This window comes from Quercus robur, chromosome 1, assembly GCF_932294415.1.
Source record: "Quercus robur chromosome 1, dhQueRobu3.1, whole genome shotgun sequence".
NCBI classification, from domain to species: Eukaryota; Viridiplantae; Streptophyta; class Magnoliopsida; order Fagales; family Fagaceae; genus Quercus; species Quercus robur.
The window spans coordinates 40,021,115-40,040,125 of record NC_065534.1 but is presented as its reverse complement, the minus strand read 5'-3'; the positions used below and the strand labels follow the sequence as shown (position 1 = coordinate 40,040,125).

The 19,011-nt window shown below is 43.1% G+C and overlaps 2 protein-coding genes across 2 annotated transcripts; both read left to right on the top strand.

Annotated features, from left to right (window-relative positions):
* The first annotated feature begins 2,251 nt into the window (after positions 1-2,251).
* Positions 2,252-3,392, top strand: LOC126709798 (uncharacterized). The gene is made up of 2 exons (XM_050410173.1): positions 2,252-2,564; positions 2,713-3,392. Exons 1-2 carry the CDS (start codon positions 2,252-2,254, stop codon positions 3,390-3,392), a joined length of 993 nt encoding a protein of 330 aa, XP_050266130.1.
* Positions 3,393-4,004: 612 nt separating this feature from the next.
* LOC126709707 (uncharacterized) lies at positions 4,005-6,667 on the top strand. The gene is made up of 4 exons (XM_050410071.1): positions 4,005-4,980; positions 5,044-5,246; positions 5,391-5,737; positions 6,388-6,667. Exons 1-4 carry the CDS (start codon positions 4,005-4,007, stop codon positions 6,665-6,667), a joined length of 1,806 nt encoding a protein of 601 aa, XP_050266028.1.
* The last annotated feature ends 12,344 nt before the right edge of the window (positions 6,668-19,011 follow it).

The following is a 19,011-nucleotide window of genomic DNA, read 5'->3' as shown; positions in this document are numbered from 1 at the left end:
GGCATATTTTGGTTGTTTTGGCCAATATTGGCATTTCAAGCCAGTACAATAAAAATTTATAAAACGTAAAAATTTTGATTTAAAAAAAAAAACATGTTATTTAAAATAATATATTGTTTAAAGTATTTATGCTAATATTTAAACTTATAAAATATGTGGACTTTAATTTTTTGTTGATAAATATAAAAATTAATAAATTCATACTTATATAAATATATACAAACAGACATATATATAAATAGTACACTGGTATCAAAAAAAAAATTTCCCCTAGTCAAACTGGAACGGTATCCAGTACCAAATTTACTCTCATGGTCTTATAACTCAATTGATTAATACTTCTTAGTGTTTCCAATAATGGAGACATTCAGATTCAATCTCCCAATTATCAAATATTATCTAATAATAATAATAATAATAATAATGACAACTTAGAAAAATATAGGCTTTTAGAAACTTGCCTAAAAACATTGGAATGATTTAGCAAATAATCAAAATTAAACCCATACCTTTTATATTTTAGTGGTCCTATAAAATGGTCAAATGTTATAACTGTATAATCACCTATTTGACTAGCTTATTGCTAAATGACAAAATTTAGTTACAAAATTGGTTGTTGCTTAGGCTATAACTTCCTTTTAAAAAAATTGACAATACTACATGTACGGCACCAAGATCCTAAGACCCAAATGGACCCTAGGCTCAGGCCCAATGGTACGGCCCCATCGCCCTAGGCCCTTCTTAAGACTGCCTTCATAAAGAACGAGTTTTGGGCCTCAGGTCCTGAACTGTGCTCGGCATAAAACTTCCCGAGCAATCAGATAAACCTTGTCCGGGCGAACCATAGGATGCTCGGGGAACATTATTACTGAGCAAATTCACCTGAGCTGGAACCAAGTTCCAAGGCCATAATCGTTACATTCCACTCTCACCTAAACACCTACTTAAAACAGTTAATATTGGACCTTCAATTGCACTAACGATAGCAGTAATCATGATCTCCCCACTAACTTTAAGCTATAAATAGAAGAAGTTGGGGAAGAGGAAGGGTTCAAAAAAAGGGGAGAAAAACAGTCATTGAGGGAGAAAGGAGGAACGTTACTTTGAGTCTCTGTGCCGAGAACGACCCAAAGTAGGAAATCCTGAAGCCCACTTTATAAATAAATTGTGAGCCCAAGTGAGTTCGAGCCCAACAGTCTCATTTCAGGCGCGCTCAATTAGCGCCCACCATGGGGCTCTCCTACAAAGCTGTGGTTCGACTGAGACTCAAACAAGGGAAATGTCCGAGGGACGTTCGGGAGGGCGTGCCCCGAGCGGTTCCATAGGATCTTCTTAGGGATCGACGTGGCGGGAGAGAAGGCAGAAAAGGCGCGAGGATAGGGAGCGCCTCCGAGGAAAGGAAAGGTCAGGCCTAGGAGAAAGGTCGAATCAGACTTGCCGAACGGTGTCGGGTGTCTCGGCACACGGGCAGTATGATGATAGAGACCGAGAGCTGGAGCGGTTGCAGAGACTAGTAATGGATCTAAAGCTAGAAGTAAGGGGTCGACGCCAAGAAAGGGACCGCAACCGCCGGCAAAGGAGAAATGATTGCACGAGAAATTGGGGTGTAGAGGGCTCTAGCCGATCCGGAACACAACAATTCCAAAACCGATCACCCTCTCAAGAATCACGTCGGCGTAGGAATCGCTCACGCTCCCTCGAGACACGTCATCGCCGGAACCGTTCACGGTCACATGGATACGATGACCAAGGATCGGATTCGCCGGAGGAATGGCAACCCTACAATGCTGCCATGGACGCCAGGAGCCGAGCCGTACGAAGGGTTGCTCGGTCACCATTCTCCGACGAGATTGAACGGGCCCCTATGCCGAGTAGATATACACGGCCGCCATTCAATTCCTACGATGGGAAGATGGACCCTGTGGAGCATGTCAGTCATTATATCCACATGATGTCCTTGCATGCACACAATGATGCGTTGATGTGTAAGGTATTTCCATCTAGTCTCGGCTCCATGGCCCTGAGATGGTTCAATGGGTTACGAAAAGGCTCCATTTGTAGCTTTGCCGAGCTGATCCAAGAGTTCGGCAGCAGATTCGTGACATGCAGCCGAGTGCCGCAGCCGGTGGATGCGCTACTTTGCATAAAGATGAGGGTCGGAGAAACCCTTCGGAGTTATGCCAGCTGGTACTGGGAACTCTACAACGAGATTGGTGGGGGAAATGAGAAGATTACGGCAAGCACCTTCAGGATGGGGCTCCCCGAAGACTCTAAATTACGGGAGTCATTGACGAAAAGACCTCCCGAGGATATGAGGCAACTTATGAGACGCATTGAGGAGTGCAAACGCCTGGAAGATGATCGACTGCAGAATAAGGGGAAAACACCGTTACTCGGGAAATCTCGGCAGGGCATTATGCCGGCAAGACCAAAAAAAGATTTCAGGATGCAGGAACCAAAGGTGCAGATTGAAGGAGTTAATGTGGCGTTCAAAGAGCCTGTGCACAAAATCCTAGATCGGATTAAGAACGAATCGTTCTTCAAGTGGCCAAACAAAATGGGGGGTGACCCATCTCGAAGGAACCAAAACCTGTATGTGGGACAAAGGACACACCACCGAGTAGTGTCGGGTCCTAAAAGATCATCTCGGGCAGCTAGTAAAAGTAGGGTATCTAAAAGAGTTTGTAGTGGACTCTGCTAATCGAGAAGCAGGCCAGGGTGTTCAACAGAAAAGGAATCCCCTCCTGCCACCGCTGGGAGTGATCGAAGTCATCCATGCTGCCCCGAGAGGTAGGGCAGCAACTAAAAGGGTATTGACGGTGGCTTTCACGGAAAGAGATTCACCCGAGAAGAGGATGAAAGTTGATTGGCTAACCATCTCGTTTGGTGAAGAAGATTTGGAAGGGACGATCCAACCTCATGATGATGCGTTGGTGGTAACAGCTCGGATAAGCGAGTTCCTGGTGAAAAGAGTGATGATAGACCAAGGAAGCGGGGCCGACGTTATGTACCCGGACCTGTTCGAAGGGCTCGGATTGAAGAGTCAGGATTTGGCGAAGTATGACACGCCGCTGGTCTCATTTGACGGGAGAGTCGTGATTCCCAAAGGTCAGATTTCTCTCTTGGTGGACATGGAAGGCAAGGAAGTAATAGTGACCTTCATAGTAGTCCGATCATTCTCACCGTACAGTGTAATCCTGGGAAGGCCGTGGATTCACGCAATGAAGGCCGTTCCGTCCACCCTGCACGTGAAAGTAAAATTTCCCACCGAATATGGAGTCGCCGTGGTGAGAGGGAACCAACGAGTGGCTAGGCAGTGTCTTGTCGCCGCGGTCAGGTGGAAAAGTGAACAGCTCGGACAAGCGGAAGAGACCGAAAGAGAAACTTTATAGCAATTACAGAAGCCCCGAGGGGAAACGGGGGCAGACGTTACTGAGGAGATTTTGAAGGTTAGAATTTTTCCGGATACTGACAGGTATTTCCAGATAGGTACAAGCATGAATGACCAAGAAAAGGTAAAGATGTTGTTGTTCCTTTTGCAGAACGTAGATGTTTTTGCCTGGAGCCCGTATGAAGTGCCCGGCGTAGATCCCGAGTTCATTGTCCACAAGCTTAACGTGGACCCATCATTCCCCCCGAAAAAGCAAAAACTGAGAAGAGCATCGAAGGAGCATGTTGACGCGGTGAACTTGGAAGTCCAGAGGCTGAAGGAAGCAGGAGTGATAAGAGAAATATTCTTTCCGAGATGGTTAGCGAATACAGTGGTAGTGAAGGAAAAGAACGGTAAATGGAGAGTTTGTGTGGATTTCACAGACTTGAACAAGGCATGTCCCAAAGATCCGTTCCTAATGCCCAAGATTGACCAACTAGTAGACGCCACGTATGGGCACCCAAGGATGAGCTTCTTGGATGCTTTCTAGGGATACCACCAGATTGCCTTGGCGCACGAGGATTGAGAAAAGACAGCATTTATCTCCCCGAGTGCAAACTATCACTACGAGGTTATGCCGTTTGGATTGAAAAATGCCAAAGCCATATACCAGCGGATGATGACGAGGATGTTCCGAGAAAAAATTGGTTGCATGGTTGAAGTATACATTGACAACATGGTGGTAAAAAGCAGAAAGGAGTCACAACATACGGAAGACCTCCGGGGAGTATTTGAGATACTCCGGCAGCATAAGTTGCGCCTGAACGCCGAGAAGTGTACTTTCGGTGTAGGGGCTGGCAAGTTCTTGGGTTATCTGATTTCTACTCGGGGGATAGAGGCCAATCCCAACCAGATAGAGGCCGTGAATCGCCTCAGACCGCCAGGCAATCCCAAGGAAGTGCAAGTGGTAACCGGGATGTTAGCCGCCCTAAACCGATTCATCTCCAAATTCGCTGATCGCTGCAGACCGTTTTATCAACTTCTGAAGAAGTGGAAGGGGTTTCATTGGGACAAGGGATGTGATGAGGCTTTTCGAGAGCTGAAGGAATACTTGGCAAAAGCACCCATGTTAACGGCCTCGAAACCTGGGGAGGATTTGTTTATGTACCTCTCGGTGTCCGACCATGCCGTAAGTGCTGTGTTACTAAGGAACCAAGGAGTACAGATGCCAGTGTATTACATAAGCAAAACCTTAGTAGATGCCGAGACGAGATACCTGCCCCTGGAGAAATTAGTTTTAGCACTGGTACACGCCACTTGGAAGTTGCCACATTACTTTCAGGCTCATACGGTGTTCGTCCTCACCGAGTATCCCCTGCAGTCGTTGTTAAAAATATCAGACTTCACGAGCCAAATTGCCAAATGGGGGACTCGGTTGGGTTCGTTCGACATAAGGTACCGACCGCGAAGCTCGGTGAAGGGACAGGTTCTTACTGATTTCATCGCAGAATTCACCCCTAAGAACGACGGGAAGATAATCTGTAATGCAAAAAGTCGTCCGTGGAAAGTATTTGTAGACGGCGCTTCGAATGCTATGGGGGCTGGAGCTGGTATTGTCATAATCACCCCGGAGGGCATATGACTAGAACACTCCTTCAGATTGGGATTTAAAGCCTCAAACAACGAAGCCGAGTACGAGGCCCTTCTGGCCGGGTTGAGGGCCATATTGCATCTGGGCGCAAAGGATGTTGAGATTTATTCAGACTCTCGACTGGTTGTTTATCAAATCATGGGAAGCTTTGAAGCTCGGGACTCTCGAATGAAAGCCTATCTAAGTGCAGCTAAGCAGATTATTCGCCAATTCGGGACAGTGAAGGTGGCCTAGGTAGGTCGGGCACAAAACAGACATGCCGACTCGCTTGCCACGTTGGCTTCATCCGCCACCGAGGATACACCGCGAATAGTCAAAATAGAGCTTATAAGGGAGCCAAGCATCAGTGTGAAGAGTGATTATGACCAGGCCAGGGTGGAGGTTGCCAAGGTGACAGTGGCCAATCTGTGCTGGATGAACCCGATCATAGATTTCCTTGCCGAAGATAAAGTTCCGTACGATGAAAACGAGGCCAAAAAGATTCGTCAGGTGGCTCCCCGGTACTGGCTGTCTTCAGATCGCAAACTGTACCGAAGGTCTTTCGCAGGCCCTTACCTTTTATGCCTACAAACCGAGAAAGTGAACCAACTTCTAACCGAGTTACATGACAGAGTGTGTGGTGGCCATGTCGGGGGACGGTCTTTAGCTCACAGAGCAATGACCCAGGGGTTTTGGTGGCCACAGATGCAGAAGGATGCCGCGGAATATGTCCGGAGGTGCGAACAATGCCAAAAGCACGGCCCGCTGATCCACCAGCCAGCAGGTCGTCTAAACCCCGTCAGCAGCCCATGACCATTCGCACAATAGGGGCTAGACATCCTCAGCCCATTCCCCCGAGCAACAGGTAACCGCCGTTTTGTATTGGTGGCTGTAGATTACTTCACAAAATGGGCGGAAGCCAAGGCCTTGGCCAACATCCGGGATACTGACGTGAAAAAGTTTGTATGGAAAAACATAGTCACAAGGTTTGGGGTACCGAATTCACTAGTATCAGACAATGGGCTACAGTTCGATAGCAAAGCTTTCCGGGCCTTCTACAGCGATCTTGGCATTAAGAACAAGTAACCCCGGCATATCCGCAAAGCAACGGCCAAGCTGAGGCAGTGAACAAGACGATTTTGAACGGGCTTAAGAGGAGGCTGGACGGGGCAAAGGGGAGATGGGTTGAAGAGCTACCTAATGTATTATGGGCTTACCGTACGACTCCCAGAAGATCCACGGGTGAGACCCCCTTCTTTTTGACATACGAGGCGAAGGTTGTAATACCAACCGAGGTGAGCTTATGCAGTGCACGGGTCGCAGGATTTGACCTCGCTTAGAACACTGACCTGATGATGGAGCGCTTGGAATGGTTAGAAAAATGCAGGGAGGTCGCAACCATACGGCTCACCGAGTATCAGCAGAAACTGGCCCAAAGATACAACCAAGATGTAAAGGGGAGGGAATTCAGCGCCGGGGAATTGGTGCTAAGGAAGGTCGTGGGAAACATGCGAGACGTAGCTGCAGGGAAGCTTGCTCAAACGTGGGAAGGGCCGTACAGAATTACCGCCATCGCTGGCGTGGGGGCTTACTACCTTGAAGATCTTGACGAGAGGCCGCTCCCTCGGCCATGGAATGCTCACAACTTAAAAAAGTTTTACCCGTGACCATCCATACACTGAAGTGTAAGTCAAAACTTTGTTCTTTGCGAAAGTCATGATAATGATGAAGTTACTTGTCTAAGCTGTTTTCGATCCCGTTATTGCACATTAAGAGAATTGCATGTTTTATACAAAAAAAAAAAATTCTAAGGACAGAAGCCTCATCCTCGGTTCGATCAAAATCACCGAGTAAGTGGAAACCTTATCGTTACAAAAAATTCTAAGGACAGAAGCCTCATCCTCGGTTTGATCAAAATCGCCGAGCAGGTGGAAACCTTATCGATACAAAAAATTCTAAGGACAGAAGCCTCATCCTCGGTTCGATCAAAATCGCCGAGCAGGTGGAAACCTTATCGATACAAAAAAATTCTAAGGACAGAAGCCTCATCCTCGGTTCGATTAAAATCGCCGAGCAGGTGGAAACCTTATCGTTACAAAAGAATAAAAACTCTAAGGACAGAAACCACATCCTCGGTTCGATTAAAATCACCGAGCAGGTGGAAACCTTAACCCCCTTACAAACATTAATTGCAATTTCATTCTCGGATTATCCAAAGCACCGCGCAACAGGTTTTAGGGCATCATACCGTTTACGGTCGAGAAAAACTAAACCCCATTGTACGAACGCAATATACTAAGGCATGATCTAATTAAACGGGCAGCCCTCGGCCCGACTTACTACAGTATAAGAAACCACTGGCATAGTCTAAGCAAACACACAAATAAATAGAAAGTCATTCAATAAGTTAAAAGCATAGTTAAAAGGCAGAGTTAATATCTCGTCGCCAAAACTCGGCAACTTTTTACGGGTAATCCCCATTGTTCAGTCACCACAACCCGGTGACATAGGCAAATATACCAATAAGAAAATAAAGTAAAAATGCTATAAAGATAAGTAAAAGCATGAAAAAACTGGACTGCAGATAATCAGCTGGAAGGCCGGATTGGATCCGTCACTTCTTGCCGGTCGGTCGAGGGATAATGCGAGTCTTCACCGAGGAGGTCCTGTACAGTTGGGATGCTGGTGGCCTCCATCTCATCTGGCTCGGCGTGAGCATCAATTTGTTCCACCAGTTCCCTCATGCTTGCCGTTTCTTCCTCCTCAGCAGCCAACGAGGGATCCTGCACGGCTGTAATGAGGCTCGGGAAGGGAATCTGGCTGGGGTCTCTTAGGGGGGAATCCTCGGGAACTCCTAGAGCTTGAAGAGCAGCAAACCACCCTGCCTCAAAACCTAGCTTCCGAGCCTAGGCCACCACTGGTTCCGCAGATTTCTCGGCATCGGCGAATCCCTCGTTGTACCATTTCTGCTCGCAGGCCTCCAGGGCTGCCCTCAGGTCGGTTAGCTCCTCGGCTTGAGAGGTGTTGAGGCTAATGGCTTCGGCTAGCTTCACGTCTGTTTCGTTCTGCTTAGTCAGGAGCTCAGCACATCTCTTTTCCGCCAGCGCTCTATTTTTCTCCGCGGCAGCGGCCTTCTTCTCGGCGGATTCAGCTGCCCTTAGTTTTTCCTTTGTTGTTTTAGCAGCTGACTCCCGCGCACCCTTCTCACGATCGACCTCCTCGGCAAGATCTCGTGCACGGCTAGCCAGTATGTGGGCCAATTAAGCAGCCTGGCAATCACAGAAGTTAGTACGGAAGTAAAAGTAAATGTATGGAAAGTAATAGACAAATAAGGAATTACCGCAATAGCATGCCACTCTAACCGACGCCCCACGGACTCCTCGGACCCCTCCTCGAAGGCATGCATGTCGTCGGGAAGAAGAAGACCCTCGGCCAGGGTCTGGGCAATACGACCGCCCTCGCCTTTCTCCCACATCCGCACACAGGCGGTTGAAGGCAAAGGCTTGCTATCTAGCAAAAATTTGGGCTTCCACGTTGGAGCGGCTTGGGAGGAGGACGCAACCCCCGGACCGACCTGGGCCTGCGGCTCATGGATGACGATGCCCCCTGTTGGCTGGGGAGGAGTCTGGACGACAGCGTCTCCTGGACCCGTAGATGGTTGATCGGTAACCCTCTGTTTCTTTCGGGCTCGTCCCGCTTGAGAAGAGGGTGGAGGGTGAGGCGCCTGACTTCGATCCTGAGAAGGCGGGGGCTGGGTGGGTTGCCGTGCACCGGGCACGAAGCGATCAATAGTCATAACCCTCCTTGACACCATGTTTTCACCGGGTTGGGTATTTGCAGCCGACAAGCCGGTCGCTTCAATCGCTGGATGCTCGGGCTCTGTAACAAGGTTCTCGGGCTGCGCTTGCTCTTGAACAGGATCCTCTTGTTGAATTGCCTCGTGAGCTAAGTCTCGAAGACGCCGAGACACGCATTCCACAGACTCATCCCGCAAAGGAGCAAGCTCGTTCGAGCAAGTGTAGCGCCTTCCGAACTCCCTCGCCTCCCCGGTTGTAAGCTTCGGCGGCAAGAAGTTCGCGTACCGAACGTCAATATAAGACAGCAGGGGACTATCAACTAATAATGCCTGCTTAAAGGACTGCCAGGTAGAATAAACAGGCTCTACTCCGAGGATCAGGTGCGATGCCCGGAGCTGTCTGTCCCAGTGCACGAATATCTCGAAACGGAGGATGAAGTTCAGGTCTTTTGTGTGGACGGTTCTGATGTCCGGAACAAACACTTTGTCGTCTGCAAAAGAACAAGTGTTATATCAATATCCAATAACGAAGATCTACTTCAATGAAAAGGAAAAGGGGGGGGGGGGGGGAAGAACAGTTAGATCAAGAGATTGGTACAAACCCACTTCATGCCATGAAAGAGGGCAGGGGACTTCCCCGGCAAACCAGTTGTCGCGCACCCGGACAAACTCCCCGGCAGAGTTCCTATTCGAATCAGGTAGACATGATATCAGCCGTACCCGATTATCTCTAGTTTTTAGGTAATAGTTGGTAGCTTTGTTCCCACAGAGGCTATACATATGGTTAATATCATGGTGATCTAACTGTAAATCAAAGGTGTGGTTCAACCTAGTAACGCAGCTAACTACCCGGTAAAAGTTGAGGGGAAGCTGGTCGGGACAGAGCCCGTAGTACCTAAGTGTGTCTGTCAAAAGGGGATTCACAGGGAACCTAACCCCACCCTCTAGAATTGCCGTTAAAGGAAAAAAGGTTGTGCCTTGTCCTCGGTGGAGAGCGATTTCACTCTCGTGGTAGTAAGCCACTTCCACGTCATCGGGAATATTAAACTTGCTCCTAAAGGTGGCCAAGGCAGCCGGGGCCTCTAGGAGATAAGAGTAACCCATCTATGACACTTAATGCTATGAAAGGGAACTTGAAGAAATAAGCTGAAGGAATAGGAAGGGGAAGAAAACTTACTTTGGGTTCTAAGGGAGAAAAGAACTCTGGGCAAGTGAGTAAGCGCACAAAGAAGTGGTCGGCAGAGAGTAAGCTCAAAAGATCAGAGGTGGAAAAAATGAAAGAATGTTCTGAAGGAAGCTATTTATAGGATCAGAAAAGGGCATGGGAACGTTTAATCAAGCAATAAATGGGCGCAATTCACGAACGACCCTGCGAATGCCAAAGATAACCGACACGCGTGCCGCTTTGGATCACAAACCATCAGGCAATAATGACAACTGAGCCTGGCGCCACGGAACAGCGCGTCTTTTGAGAAGAGCATTACTGAGAAACCATAACCGCATGGGTCCCTGGCCATATGACTTTCGAGATCAAAAGGCTCGGCTGGCTCCTTGATTCTTCCCTTCAACCGGGTATGAATCAAGGGGGGGCTAATGTACGGCACCAAGATCCCAAGACCCAGATGGGCCCTGGGCTCAGGCCCAATGGTACGGCCCCATTGCCCTAGGCCCTTCTTGAGACTGCCTTCATAAAGAACGAGTTTTGGGCCTCAGGTCCTGAACTATGCTTGGCATACAACTTCCCGAGCAATCAGATAAACCTTGTCCGGGCGAACCATAGGATGCTCGGGGAACATTATTACCGAGCAAATTCACCTGAACTGGAACCAAGTTCCAAGGCCATAATCGTTACATTCCACTCTCACCTAAACACCCACTTAAAACAGATAATATTGGACCTTCAATTGCACTAACGATGGCAGTAATCATGATCTCTCCACTAACTTTAAGCTATAAATAGAAGAAGTTGGGGAAGAGGAAGGGGTTCAAAAAAAGGGGAGAAAAACAGTCATTGAGGGAGAAAGGAGGAACGTTACTTTGAGTCTCTGTGCCGAGAACGACCCAAAGTAGGAAATCCTGAAGCCTGCTTTATAAATAAATTGTGAGCCCAAGTGAGTTCGAGCCCAACAATCTCATTTCAGGCACGCACACTACATATTTTGAAAAATCTATTTGTTAGATTGCATTAATACACGTGTCCAATTTTGTGCCAATCGCATATTTAATTTACTATATGATCTATAAGCTTATATTTTATGCATAATTTCAAACTACAAAAACTTGCAATTTAAAAAATTTATTTGATAACATAGCTATTGATCTTTAATTTTCTAAAAATTTTGCATGCATGGAGGACATAAGAAGAAAATGTAGTTCAATGGTGGATTTGTCAAAATTCACCTCCAATAAAAAGATATTTAGTAGGATTATAACCTAAGGCCACAACTTCCTTTAAAAAATGATAAAATTAGTTGTCATCTAAGGCTACAAAATTGGTTCACCCTTTTTTTGCAATGGGAAATAATGGTAAAATTATACAATATTTTTTTTAATTAGTGAGTTCACATGAATAATGAATCTCTCCATAAATTTAATTAGTAGAATTTACTATTATATAAAATGATAATTACTCAAAATAACAACACCCAAGACATCACAATATCAAAATACTACAATTCTATTTTACCCAATCTTAATTTGACCCTTTTGTGATATATATACATATATATGTTGAGAGCCTCGTAGCTCATCAAGAACCTCCTAGTATTTGCACCCTTACATTTCCGTTGAAAATACTAGGAGGTTCTAAGAGGCTCTCAACAAAAAGATTATAAATATATATATATATATATATATATATATATATATAAAATACATTCACCAATTTGTCTAGAACTATATTATTTGCCACAACTTGTTTAAGTAGTCAACTATGAATGGTTGATGATCAATTTCATATAGATTCACCAATTTTTCTCAATCACTTATAGTGGATCACATCAAATTTGTGACAAAAATTGTGAGACAAAAGTTGCCTCTAGACTTTTCCTACAACAATAGCATGGCCAATTTTAGTCATGCCACAACCCGCAAGGTAAATTAAAATTGGCACTGTCACCTTCTTATTTCCCCTCTCTCTTTTTTTTTTTTTGGGGGGGGGGGAGGGGGGGTGGGGTGGGTAAACCATGAACTTTCTTTAAAACTAGGAATTCATAAGTCTATTACAATGCATACTAGTTTTATCAAAAGCCAAAATACTCTCCACCACAGGCGGTGGGTTACAAAAGAAGATAAGGAATTAGCTCCTAATTTCACCAACGCATCTGCACATTGGTTTGCTTCACGGTAAGTGTGGATTACTTGCTTATTTGGGATCTCCTTCAAGAGGTTCCTACAGTCAGTTAAGAGGAGTTCCATCAGTAAATTAGCAGAGTCATTATTCATGAGGGTAACAACACTTAAAGCATCAAGTTCTATAATCATATTGTTTAATCCCATCTCCCTAGCCAAGATCAACCCATCCCTTAATGCCCATAGTTCAGCCATGAAGTTGCTAGTATGGCCAAGCCCTCTAGCATAACCCTGCACCCAATTTCCATCGTGGTTGTGTATTAAACCTCCCCCTCCTGCTCTTCTTGGATTCCCCAAAGCTGACCCATCCGAGTTGAGCTTCATCCAACCCATCAGCGGCTTATCCCATCCAACTAGAACAATGGTTTTTAGGTTTTTAATTTTTGTATCTAACCCAATGGAGAAAAATTCGGCACAGGCCTATATGCGCCTTTTCCATGTCAGCTGGTCCACATTTCCTATCCGAAACACGTAGTTGTTTCAGTAAAGCCACAATTGCCAAACTCCCATCAAAAACAAGATTCTCCAAGATATGCCCATAAATTTGGAACTCATCCTTGACTTACAATTAACTTCAAACCAGTTTCTAATTGGGAGAGTAAAAGAATCTCTTAGGCAGTGTGGTACTTGCAGCTCTTGCCAGACCTTGTGAGCTATTTCACAATCTCTAAGAAGGTGCTCAATAGACTTATTGCTCCTATTACACACCTTGCACATTGGATCAAGGATTAAACCTCTTGAACCCAGCACTTCAGCCATAGGTAAGCTATTATGGACACAAAGCCATATGAGAAATTGAATCTTTGGGGGGGCTTCAGTCTTCCAAACCCACGTGAAAGGCATAGTATCCAGGTTCAGGGGATTTAATCCCCTAGCAAGAAGATAAGCTGATTGAAGGGAGAAACAACCAGTTTTGGAGAAACCCCACATGGGAGAGTCTTCTGAGTGTTGATCATAAGAAAAGGGAGTGGCCTTGATGGTATTAAGCACATTTTCTAGGAGCTCAAAAGATATACTTTGTGGATTCCACTCATGATTTTCATCAAAGCATTGCTTGACTGTAAGCTTATCTTCCTCTCGAGTAAGGGGTCCTTCAACAAGATCCCTCAATCTCCCATTAGGGAGCCAGAAGTCCATCCACATCTTCACCGAATCACCTTTCTTCATTGCCTATCTCAATCCTTTAACATAAACTGGACCTCCTTTTTTACAATGGTTGGGAAGTCATTGTGGTTTAACCACATGAGTTGAAACCTAAAGGGTCTGTTAGAAGCATTAACTATGTTAGGACTCAGATTAAGAAGAAGAGGGCAGTGATCAGAGTTAACTCTTGCTAGGTGTGTCACATTTGCCTCCGGAAAAAAAGACTTCCATATGGGATTGGCCCAACATCTATCTAGTCTACATTGAATAAGACACCCTAATTCCTTTTTTTTAGTCCAGGTGAATTTCGGCTCTGAGAAGCCCAAGTCCATCATTTGGCACTCATTCATACAATCTTGAATAGCCCTTACCCTTCTTTGACAGATAGGATTGCCTCTAGATTTTTCCCCATCAAATAAAACCTCATTAAAATCCCCCATAAAAGCCTAAGGAAGGTCATGCAATTTAGAAATCAGTTTAAGATTATCCCATAGCATGCATCTTTCAACAAATCTAGGACTAGCATATATGGCACTAATGATCCAGCTTAAGGTTTAAGATCTTACTCGGATAATGGCATGGATTTCTTGTTCTGTTGATGCCAAGACATCCACTTGCACCAAATCTGTCCTCCATAGTAACCAAATACCCCCAGCAAAAACAATTGTATCTGCCACCATAGACCCATCAAAAGGCAGTGTTTCAATAATTTCCATAGCCCTAGCTCCACTTAACCTTGTTTCCATGATAACCATGAGAATCAAAGTATGCCACTCCACCAAATCCATCACTGTTTTCCTGAATTGGGGTTTCATAGCTCCCCTACAGTTCTAAACCAAAATATTCATGATTTTAAAAGGGGTTGTTGAGGAATCAAAATGCAACAAGGAGGAGGAATTCTCAGTGTCTCTCAACCTCCATGCTCCCATCAACTCTGATCTCATCTCCAGTTTCTTACGAAACAGAGTCGTCAAATATTTTATTATCCCCATCGCCTCTTGCGTCACTCTGATGAGGATGGTGCCACTAATCTTGGCTTCTGCAAATTGGATTAGCTTCACCCTGTGCAAGTTCCCCCTCATAGAGCACTCCACAGGTTTGCCTTGAAGGATCTTCCTCACTATGATCACAGGTTGTGTCCACTCCCTTTCTACCTCAGTCAGAAATTTTTCCGAGGTTAGCATACTTGATCTTGGAACTGATGAGTTTAAGCTTGTTAGTGGAGGGACTTGCACTGCAGGCCTGTCCATGATAAATCTCCACCATGGGTTTGGAGTCATCACCTAAGCTTCGTCTTTCAAAGGTAGATAGCCCAGCCTCTTACTCTCCTTCGTGAGTGGAAACAAATTCTTCCACGCCAACATTAGCTCTAGATCGAACCACCCCCAAATTTCGGTTGGATCCTGCCTTATCCACTAGATCTTCTTGTCTTCGATTGATATGACCTTTCCCTTGTAGAATATTGCCCACTTATATGTTTTCTCCATAGCTGCTGATTCTCAAGGAGTTCATTTGTGCTTCTTTCTTCGTTTCCTTAGGGCTAGCATCTAGTCTTGATGAGCTTGAGAAAGGGAATGGGCCTTGGTTCGGCCCATTCACATTTGAAAGGCCATTTTCAACCCCAAAAACAAAAAGCTCACTAGGCTTGCTCGAGCCCACACCATTTAGTTGGCTTCCAACGATAACCTTAGCTTTCTGTTTGGTTTTGGCGCGAAGTCCGTTCCCTTTGGATTTTTTGCCATCAAATGATTTGCTATGATATGACAGGAAGGTCTTAAACTCTTCCCTAGGTGCCATGGCTGCCTGGGGCTGTGTGGCTTTTCTTTTCCCCACCGCCCTGCCTATTTCCTCTATCCTAGGCAATGACTTGTCATTCCTAGACTAGACAGATTCATCTAATTGGCTCAATATAGTGTTGTTTAGCTTGCCTCTAGCTTTGTTCATCGGCTTACGCCGAGCCACAATCATCCAATCCCCATAAACTTCCTGAACTCTGTTTGGAGACCCTTCCACCATCGACTGCTGGGAACCGTTATGAGTTTGGTCATTACCACTATGTTCCAGTTATGTTTCTCTAATAGGATCTCGCACAATGTATGGGCATATTTCTTTTTTATGGCCAATCCCACACGTAAATCAAAGAGCACTGATGCCTTCGTATTGAATGCCCTGTTCAAGCTTACCAAGATAAATAGTTTGGACAAGAGGCTTATCGAGGTTATTTGGCACACACAGTCGAGCAAATCGCCTCTAACTCCATTGGCTGTGTGAGCATCAATACGGAGGACAAGTCCAATAGCTCTACCTATCTTAAGAAGAGCATTCTATTCATAAAACTCAATTGGCAACTCAGGCAATCTAATCCACATTGCAACTGAGGAGAACATAGCTGAAGAAGCTTTAAACTCAGGCTCCCATTGTCTAATGGCTAGGAAATGTTGCCCTATAAACCAAGGGCCACCCTTTAGAATATTATCTACATCTTCGCTGAGTTCAAATTTGATTAAAAAGTAATCAAACCCCAAATCTATGCAATCCATTCCCCCCTCTTGGATTCCACATACTACGAATCTTTGAGACAAGGAATGAGTATCCCACCTTTCTCCCAATAGGTTTGATGATGAAGACTTGGTACCATGGGGCTCTCATGCGAGACTTATCTTGTCTACAAAAGCATACTTTGACACTACCTTCAAGGCCGGCTCAATGGTATAAGCCATTAATGCGGCCGCCTAAGGCCTCCAAGTGAAAAAAATGGCCCCTAAATTTTAACCAATAGTATTAATTAACACAAAATATTAACCAATAAATAAAATAATATTTTCTTATCAAATGAAAAACAAATAAAAAAGAGAAAGAAATGTTATGTCCACAACATTTTTACAAAAAATCTTAATAGCAGATTGTTAAATGTTGTTATTGATAGTAAAAAAATAATTTTAGTGGTAGGTTCAACTAGAAAACAAGAAGCAACTTAACACCTAAGATTTGTCATGAAAAATATTCTGAATGTAGCACTTTTAAAAAAGAAAAGAAAATAAAAAAAAGCAATTTACAAAAAAATTCATAACATTTTTCACAATAGTCAAATTAGCAAACTTTTACTAGTTTTCAACTAGATTCACCACTGACATAACTCTTTTACTCATACTATCAATCTGCCACATCAACAAACGTAAAAAGTTTTGTCAAATTTTTTTGTGTTTATAAACTTAAAAAAAAAAAAAAAAAAAAAAAAAAAAAAAAAAAAAATCTACATGGTTCATGTTGACTAATAGTAATTTTATATATGAAACAAGATAACCAATTTTTGCCTTAGGCCCTCAAATGCATCAAGCCGCCCTGACTGCCTTCAAGAGAATTCTCCTCTTCATTGTCCGATTCAATGTCTTCTTGCATAAAGTTGTCAAAACCAAACGCTTTCTAAAAGGCCCCAGGAATTGTCCCCACTAGCTTATCTCTGTAACTCCCCACCTTGCCATTCTGATTAACTTCCTTATCCCCTGCTAGTTGATGGCTTTCTTTGAATTTTTTGGTGCTAGGAGCCAAAGTGTCTTCTTCTTCATCAAAGCGATTTAGTCTCTCTCTTTCCATTTCGCATAATAACATTTTCCCCTCTCTTTTATAAAACAAATATAAAGAAAATTTCTTAGTTTATTGATTTTGTTTAGGGTGCTTAGTTTACTGACTAGTTATCTGAAAACGTATTATTTTTATTTTAAATGAATTTTATTTTATGAATGAGGTTAAGTTTAAATTTAAAAATATATTTAATGCCACGTCTTAATTGCAATAATCGTAGCATTGAATTGAAATGATTATTTATGCAGAACAGAATGGTACCCTGTTCTTAGATGTTTATCATGATCTTTTTAAAAGCTCCCCCGGTAGTCAGATCAGATAGTTTTTTCCTTTAAGAAAAGGTGGGACCTAATAAAATAGTGATCAATTGGTGCTAAGTTTCCATGCGAGCTGGAACCTTGAAAGCAAACATAGATTAGATACTCAAGATTATCCTGATCTTTTTAGGAGCTCCGCCGGTAGTCAGATCAGATAGTTTTTTCCTTAAGAAAAGGTGGGACCTAATAAAATAGTGATCAATTGGTGCTAAGTTTCCATGTGAGTTGGAACCTTGAAAGAAAGATAGATTAGATACTCAAGATTAGATATTCATCCTTTCACAATTCAATCAAATCGACCTTTCATTGTCAAACATAAGCGTGAAGAGACTAAACACCCTAAAGAGACCCTATACTTTTCTTGCTTGGGAAGAGTTCTCGGCCTCTCTTATTGGTCCTCTAACCCATTAAATTCTAGGACCACCTCGTCCACAACCAAACGTGTTTTCTATAAAGAATGGACTTACGAATTTATTATGACAGATGTGAAAGTTTTCCATTGAGGTAGGTCCGTCGAAGTAAAAGGCACTAAAGTCTATGATAAAATTTCTAGTGAAAAGCAATTTAAGGATGTTTGCTTATGCAGCACACTAGTACACTACTTCTAAAGTTGGTGAGCTTCAATCAGACTAATTTTTAAATTCGATTCATGTCATAGTGAAGATTTGAATTGAAGTTCCATCTAGGGTCATAGCAATGATTTGAATTAAAGTTCCATCTAAGGTCTAGTAAAGTTTAGGATAAATATTCTTCTCTAAAAAAAAAAAAAAAAAAAAAAAAGGGTTTGTGATCAATTTTTACCATTGTAAGTAATGATAAAAGGATTTTACACATATTTTGTTTTGACTGAAAATGTTTTCTTCGGAAAAAGGAAAATTTTTATTATATTTCATATTGGATTTCACTAAATTCTTAATAGAATTTTCACACTCAGGTTCACACGAAAAATCATTAATATTTGGAGTGATAAAGGTAACTTTGTTGGTGATGGTGACGACAATAATAATAGTGATGCAGGAGGCAGTGTAGTGGTAGTTGTAGAGATGGTAATTACAGTCATGATCGTGAAGTGCCATACTTTCGCTAACAAATTGATGTACTAATAACTACTCGAGCAAGAAAAATTACTTCAAAGGTGTAGCAAGTGTCCCTTTGTCTCTAGTTTTTTCCTTATAACTTCTTTAACTTATTTGCTTGAAAACAAAATTTATAATTATATTTTAACTACCTTTTAGCGAACAAACTTTAACAAAAAGTTGTATCTAAACGGACATTGAATTAAAACAAAATAACAATTTAAATCTCATACTTATGTGTGGTTTCATATTAAACTCTACACTATTATAAAAACAATACGTCTAAAGATAAAATATTTTAATAACTAATGAATTAGCAGGTTGTGATTGGTATACAATAAACAAAAATGATGTTAGTAATAGCCTAAGTGAAAGTGATAGTGCATTGATCACAATCTTTCACCTCAACAAGTTGTGAAATTTGTTATACATGTAGCATTTGTTGCTATATAAAAAAAATAAATAAAAATAAAAATAAAAATAAAAAATTTGTTTCAATTCAAACCACACCCCCATTTATGGCAATGTCCTTAGCTAACTATACTTAAATAAAATAAGAGTCTTGTAACTTAATTGACATATCCTGATGCACAAAGTGTTAAGAGGTTTAAAGGAGAAAATGGTTCGAGCTGTAAGGCTAGAACCCTAGGAGTAAAAAATAACAGGTTAATCCACATCAATTGTCTAAAGTTGTTAAAGTACGCATTAAAGAACTCTAGTTGAGTAGATCAATGGGTGTATTATTA

What these genes read in the sequence shown, in the direction of transcription:
- LOC126709798 (XM_050410173.1), top strand. Translation starts at nt 2,252, where the DNA reads ATGGGGCTCCCCGAAGACTCTAAATTACGGGAGTCATTGACGAAAAGA. An exon ending in GTGGCCAAACAAAATGGGGG is followed by an intron (nt 2,565 to 2,712) that starts GTGACCCATCTC and finishes ATCGAGAAGCAG; the next exon opens with GCCAGGGTGTTCAACAGAAA.
- LOC126709707 (XM_050410071.1), top strand. Translation starts at nt 4,005, where the DNA reads ATGCCGTTTGGATTGAAAAATGCCAAAGCCATATACCAGCGGATGATG. An exon ending in GCCAATTCGGGACAGTGAAG is followed by an intron (nt 5,247 to 5,390) that starts GTGGCCTAGGTA and finishes GATTATGACCAG; the next exon opens with GCCAGGGTGGAGGTTGCCAA. An exon ending in GCCGCGGAATATGTCCGGAG is followed by an intron (nt 5,738 to 6,387) that starts GTGCGAACAATG and finishes AGAAAAATGCAG; the next exon opens with GGAGGTCGCAACCATACGGC.